This window comes from Apium graveolens, unplaced genomic scaffold, assembly GCF_009905375.1.
Source record: "Apium graveolens cultivar Ventura unplaced genomic scaffold, ASM990537v1 ctg8626, whole genome shotgun sequence".
NCBI classification, from domain to species: Eukaryota; Viridiplantae; Streptophyta; class Magnoliopsida; order Apiales; family Apiaceae; genus Apium; species Apium graveolens.
In genome coordinates this window covers 1-7,108 of record NW_027421338.1, presented here as the reverse complement: position 1 = coordinate 7,108, position 7,108 = coordinate 1, and the positions used below count along the sequence as shown (strand labels likewise).

At 38.0% G+C, this 7,108-nt stretch overlaps 1 protein-coding gene across 1 annotated transcript; it reads right to left on the bottom strand.

Moving 5' to 3' along the window:
* Window positions 1-4,506: 4,506 nt before the first annotated feature.
* On the bottom strand, window positions 4,507-5,478 carry LOC141705209 (uncharacterized). The gene is made up of 3 exons (XM_074508257.1): window positions 5,104-5,478; window positions 4,717-4,948; window positions 4,507-4,541 (listed from the first exon to the last, which is right to left on the bottom strand). The coding sequence occupies exons 1-3, from the start codon at window positions 5,476-5,478 to the stop codon at window positions 4,507-4,509; spliced, it is 642 nt and encodes a 213-aa protein (XP_074364358.1).
* Window positions 5,479-7,108: the final 1,630 nt, after the last annotated feature.

Genomic DNA, 7,108 nt, shown 5'->3' with positions numbered 1-7,108 from the left:
TGTGTGACATCTATCAGCACAATGTGCTCCCTGGTAAAGATGTGGCAACTCTTATGAACATGCAGACCGGTAGACTCGTCTGCAGTAGCAGGAATGTGAATGGGGTAAATTTCTGCCATGATATTTTTTAGCAGTATGACCATGTTTTTTTCGTCTTGTTTATTCTTTTCTGTTTTGTAATATGCTTCCACCTGCAGGCTTTTCATGTATTTCATACATCCTGCCTTGTGCACTTGATGCTTCTTACTGAGTTAGAAATTCATAATAATCAGAATGCTGCTGGTTGTAAAGTGAAACAGAGAGGTCGGAAAAAGGTACCAAAGGAAATATAAAATCACACACAGGCGAGTACCAAAGGAAACTTCAGAAATCTTCTTGTAAGTTGTAAACCAGTTGAGCTAATTACTTAGACCACTGCTATTATATGACAACTCCTTTCCTAGAGCAAGCACAATGCTAATGGTAATATGGATTTTAGTATTTATATATTTTGGCTACGAACGTGATTTTGCTGCTACACTCGAACTTGTAGTCCAGTGGTTATGCTAAAATGGCTACACTTATTGAGTTATTTGTTAAAACTCATGTAACAAACATATCGTCCCTTTTACTTATTTGAAACTAATATGGAAAGGATGGCTATAGCAATCCATTTAAGCAACATATACTAGTTTACAACTGAACTCTTTCTAACAGATATCTGATCACTATTTACAAGGTTTGCACCCCTGTAAAGGAAGGATGCGTGTATATATAATTATTTTAAATTTCAAGGTTCGCACCCCTGTTATGGAAAATTGCGTGTATATATAAATTATATTAATTTAAATATCCGTGATTGACATTTACCAAAAAATTAAGTCAAAGTACTGGTAGTAAAGCATTTATTTTGGCAGGGTGGTGATGCTCTGGACTTTAGACTAGCAAATGCTGCTTCACACACTGTTCAGTCTACTTCCTTGACAGATCAACAACCTGAGCAATTTGTGATCAGGTATAGCACCTTGTTCTGTCACTATTAAGTCTCAAGTAATATAAGAAAATTATAGCATCTAGTTCTTGTTGGAAACGGAATGAGCTTGGGCTTATAAAATACTTACACAAGTTGGAATAATAAATTGTATACTCACGCCTGTTTGTCCAAATGAAAAACAAAACACAGGGATGTAAAGCTACAACTTTTGATTTCACTACAGGAACAACAACATAGGCTACAGCGTTTTTCTATTACACAGAATAGAGCTTCAGCTCTGTTTTTTAATCTTTCTAATTCTTTCACTACTTCCTCATACAACACAGCAGCTCAAGCTATTTATATACATTAAACTAAAATACACATCATGCCTTACATCACATTTCATTTATTTCCTAGTTTTCTGGCCAACCTTGCATCTGCAGAATTCAACAGATAGCCTACCTTAATTCCAGGAGCTGCTGTGGTTTCTTTTGTTCACATGTTTCACCACCTTTTGATTTACACCAACAGCTAAAATTAGGCTGCTTGTTATTATGTCCAGCACACCACAGTTGACTTTCTTTATTATTGTGAGCATACTTAGCTGCTACATGCATGTAAATACGTTGTATGCTCCTAACAATCAAGCTATCTTTTGATACCTGCCTCTTATTTCTTGTCTTGATATTACTGCTTCTTTACACCAAGCTGTTTATTTTTGACCAAGCTGCTATTCTTTTATTTGTCAACCTTGAATCCAGGATTTGAGGGCATGGTTTCTTGCTGCTGCATATCTATTTTCATACGGGAGAGTTTCAAAACTCTAACACTCCCCTTCAAACTCGACTTTGCATTCCAAGCATTGGTTTCATTTTCTGAAACACTTCCGGCTTCAATGGCTTCGTAATATGTCCGCTAAATTGTCTTCTGTCCTGCAGTGCACCAACTCCACAATTTTGTCATTCACCTGCTCTCGAATGAAATGATATTTGATGTTGATGTGCTTGCTTCGACTATGTGACACTGGATTTTTCGTGAGTGAGATAGCAGATTTATTATCCACGTAAATAGTAACCGGATCACCTTTGCAAGATTTAACTCGCCAATATGTAGCCTAGCCACATAGCTTGACATGTGCATGTTGCTGCTGCCATATACTCCGCCTCACATATTGACAGAGGCCACGTGTCCTGTTGCTTCTTTGATGACCATGAAAATATTGCTGAAACTGATATGGCAAAGCATATCCCGAAGTGCTTTTCCCGTCATCCAAGTCACCGCCATAATCACTGTCTGAGTAGTCAACTAATTTTGAATTTTGAGAATGCATGTAAAACAGACCATGATCAAGTGTACCTTTTATGTAACTCAAAATTCTTTTAGCTGCCATGAAATGATCTTGCTTCGGCTTCTCCATGTACCTACTAACCAGTCCAACTGCGTACATAATATCTGGACGAGTGAAAGTTAGGTACCTCAGACTTCCAACCAAACTTTTGAACAATGTCGAATTTACCGACTCCCTTGTTGAATCAATTCTGAGCTTTATACTTTCTTCAGCTGGCGTGCTCACTGGCTTGCATTCTTCCATTCTGAATTTCTTTAAAATCTGTTCCGCATATTTTTTCTGTGACATAAAAATCCCGTCTTTGCTTTGCTTTACCTCGACTCCAAGAAAGTACGACATTTGACCAATATCTGTCATCTCAAATTCGTTAGTCATAACTTTCTTAAAATCATCAAACATACCAGGGTTGTTTCCAGTAAAAATCATGTCATCCACGTATAAGCACACGATCATAATATCTCCCCCTGAATTTGTTTTCGTGTAAAGTGCATGCTCGTAGGGACTCTTCACAAAACCATTTTTCTGGAAATATTCATAAACCCTTGTGTTCCATGCTCTCGGAGCTTGCTTTAAACCATACAAGGCCTTCTTCAATTTGTAGACTTTGTTATTCTGGCCTTTCTGAACATATCCTGGTGGTTGCTCGATATAGACTTCTTCTTCAAGATAGCCATTCAGAAATGCAGACTTGACATCCATCTGATAAATCTTCCACTGATTCTGAGCTGCAATTGCTGTAAGCAGTCTTATGGTATCAACTCTTGGAACTGGAGCAAATACCTCGTCATAGTCAATTCCATATCTCTGCTTGTAGCCTTTAGCCACTAGCCTCGCCTTGTATTTTTCCACTTCACCATCCTGATTTGTCTTTGTCTTGTAGACCCACTTGACACCAATTGCTTTGTGTCCTTCTGGAAGATCTGTGAGCTCCCAAGTGTCATTCTTCTTGATTGCACCAATTTCTTCATCCATGGCTTTATTCCATTTGCTTTCTTTAGAAGCTTCCTCAAATGTAACTGGATCACACTCAGCCATTAAGCAAAACAAGAATAATCAAAGGTAGTTTATACCGGACTTGTTGCTTCATATATATTATCCAAACTCCGCATTTTCCTTGGCGCTCCCCTGAACTGCTGCTTCCTCCAGTCGATGGTGTCGATGCAGGAGTTTGTTGATTTGGACTTTGGGGAGGAGTTGGATCATCATCTTCATCATCCTCAATGTTGGAATTATTACCGTCATCATCATCATCACAAAGAACAGACCTGCAACTTTTCTTTCTTTTCTCGTCCCTCCATTTCCAGTAGTCTGATTCATCGAACTCAACATCTCTCGAGAAATGATTAATTTCTTCTCTTAGGGGGATTGTAGAGTCTGTACGCCTTGCTTCTTTTGTCTATCCGTAAAGATGCACTTCTCGCCTTTATCATCCAGCTTCTTCCTTTTCTGATCTGGAACATGTGCATATGCAATGCACCCAAAATTTCTGAGATGTCCAACAGATGGTTTTGCTACCACTCCATGCTTCATTTGGAGTTTTGTTTCTGACACTTTTAGTTGGACAACGATTCAACAAATAAACTGCACATAGAACGGCTTCAGCCTAGAAAGTTCTCGCATATGCTTTGCTTTGACCATGCTCCTTGCCATGTCAAGAATAGTGCGATTCTTTCTTCTTCTGCAACGCCATTTTGTTGAGGCGTATATGCCGCTGTCAACTGATGATTGATTCCATGTGCTCTGCAGAAGCTTTTAAATAAATTTGAAGTATACTAACTCGCCTCCTCTGTCTGATCGGAGTACCTTCAAAATATGACCACTTTGTTTATTACTTCTTTGTTTTTCGCCAAAGCTTTGAACTCCTTGAATTTATCAAGAGCCTCCGCTTTTTATTTGAGGATATACACCCAACTTTTTCTGCTGAAATCATCAATAAATGTTAGGTAATACCTAATACCTCCAAGTGATGGAATATCAAATGGACCAGCATATCTGTATGGACAATCTCCAATGGCCTTCTGGCTCTCTATGATTTTCCAACGGGAAAACTTTGTCTGTGTTGCTTCCCCTTAACACATGCTTCACATATATTTTCTGGTACATTGATTTCTGGCAAGCCGTCCACCATCTTGTCTTTGACAACAATTTTAAACCAGAAAAACCAAGATGACCATATCTTAAATGCCATAACCACGAGTCATTTTTAATGACCGTCTTCAAACACCTCTGCATCTTCGTCTGTATATCAAGTGTAAATAACGATTCTTTGACATCTCCACATCTGCAATTAATTCTTGATCCCGATTCCTGATGACAAGAGAATTATCCTGCATCTGTATATAATGTTTTTCTCTCCACAAGTTGGCCAAGACTGATGATGTTACTTTTCAAAGCAGGTATATTGTACCTTTACCTTTGACTGGAATCTTCGATGAATCACCAAACGTAACTTCTCCACTGATGGTCTCGTCTATCTCCGTAAATAAATCTTTATGGCCCGTCATGTGGTTGCTTGCACCAGAGTCAAGATACCAAACATTTTCTTCTTTCTCCTCGTTGCCATTATAAGTGAGGAACATAGCAGTGCCAATACTTTGTCTTCTTTTGCTCCTGCAAAATGACTTCTTTCTTCCACTTTCGGTGATCTACATTCATAACTGAATGGCCAAATTTATTGCAATTATAGCACTAAAATTGAGACTTGTCACCTTGTTGAAATCCTCCTCGTCCTCGTCCTCTAAAATTCTGACCACGGTCAGATGGACGATAACCTTCAGTGTTCTGGCTTCTGTTGAAGGACTGTCTTCCCACGTCCTCTTCCACCACGGTAGCAACCTCTAAAGCCACCTCTTCCACGACCAGAACTGCTACTGCTTGAACTTTCACCAATGGACACCTTACTTTGCAACGCCTTTTCTAAATGGCTTGTATCATCATACTGGTTCATCCGCTGCTCATGCGCTTGAAGTGAACCAACTAGCTCATCAATGGAAATTGTGGAGAAATCTTTTGACTCCTCGATAGAAGTAACCACGTAATCAAATTTTCTCATCAATGAACGAATAATTTTTTCCATGACCCGAACATCATCGAGACTTTCTCCATTTCTCTTCATCTCATTTGTCACTATTTTTAAACGAGTAACATATTCACCAATATTTTCTGAGGCCTTCATTTTAATATTTTCGAACTCACCACGAAGAACTTGGAGCCGCACCCTTTTTTACTTTCTCCACGCCTTGGAATGATTTCTTTCTGCAAAATCTCCCCACTCATCTTTTGCTGTTTTTGCATTTGAAATTTTTTCAAAGGTTGATTCATCAACTCCTTGAATAATTGTATATAACGCCTTTTTATCTTTTTTCCGGGTCTCTTTCAAAATCATCTTCTCAGCAATTGACAGGGCTGCTTCAGCGGCTGCATCTTGGGCGTCATACCCGCTTTCGATAATATCCCAATTATCGTAAGAACCGAGTAATACCTTCATTTGAATACTCCAGTTCCCGTAATTTATACTCGTCAATTTTGGAATATTTGGTTGCACCATCGTCGCCATTTTTTCACGAACGGAACCTTAGCTCTGATGCCACTTGTTTGGAAACGGAATGAGCTTGGGCTTATAAAATACTTACCACAGCTGGAATAATAAATTGTATACTCACGCCTGTTTGTCCAAATGAAAAACAAAACACAACGATGTAAAGCTACAACTTTTGATTTCACTACAGGAACAACAACATAGGCTACAGCCTTTTTCTATTACACAAATAGAGCTTCAGCTCTGTTTTTTAATCTTTCTAATTCTTTCACTACTTCCTCATACAACACAGCAGCTCAAGCTATTTATATACATTAAACTAAAATACACATCATGTCTACATCACATTTCATTTATTTCCTAGTTTTCCTGGCCAACCTTGCATCTGCAGAATTCAACAGATAGCCTACCTTAATTCCAGGAGCTGCTGTGTTTCTTTTGTTCACATGTTTCACACCACCTTTTGATTTTACACCACAGCTAAAATTAGGCTGCTTATTATTATTCCAGCACACCATAGTTTGACTTTCTTTATTATTGTGAGCATACTTAGCTGCTACATGCATGTATATACGTTGTATGCTCCTAACAATCAAGCTATCTTTTGATACCTGCCTCTTATTTCTTGTCTTGATATTACTGCTTCTTTACACCAGCTATTTATTTTTGACCAAGCTGCTATTCTTTTATTTGTCAACCTTGAATCCAGGATTTGAGGGCATTTGTTTCTTGCTGCTGCATATCTTATTTCATACGGGAGAGTTTGAAAACTCTAACAGTTCTGTCACTATAAGTCTCAAGTAATATAAGAAAATTAGTGACACTAGATCATCAGATCATTATACAAGGAAGAACATGATACAAAAGTATAAGTACCACTTTAGTCGTATAATAAATCCACTTATCATTTGTAGATAGAGTGTTAATATATAGTTTTACGACATAATTATGACTAATTTGCAAGTGCTCAGTTATTTGGCTAGTAAAATTTTGGATACGTAGAATATTGTGCTTAAGTTGGCATTTTATCAGATTCCGTCTTCCAAAGTTTTGCCTTCTGAATCACGAGGGGGGATATTGTAATATAAGTAACAACAATACTATCAATCTGAGATGTGGCATCCCAACGGTATCTCTGTAGTCTAGTATTATTTATTAGAGGTTTATATATAAGTTTATAAGTCCGGGAAATCTGAAACTAATCCCATCATTGCAGTTTATTCTAATGGAAGTTTTGTATCTCAATTTTACATCCTCCTGGTGAGGA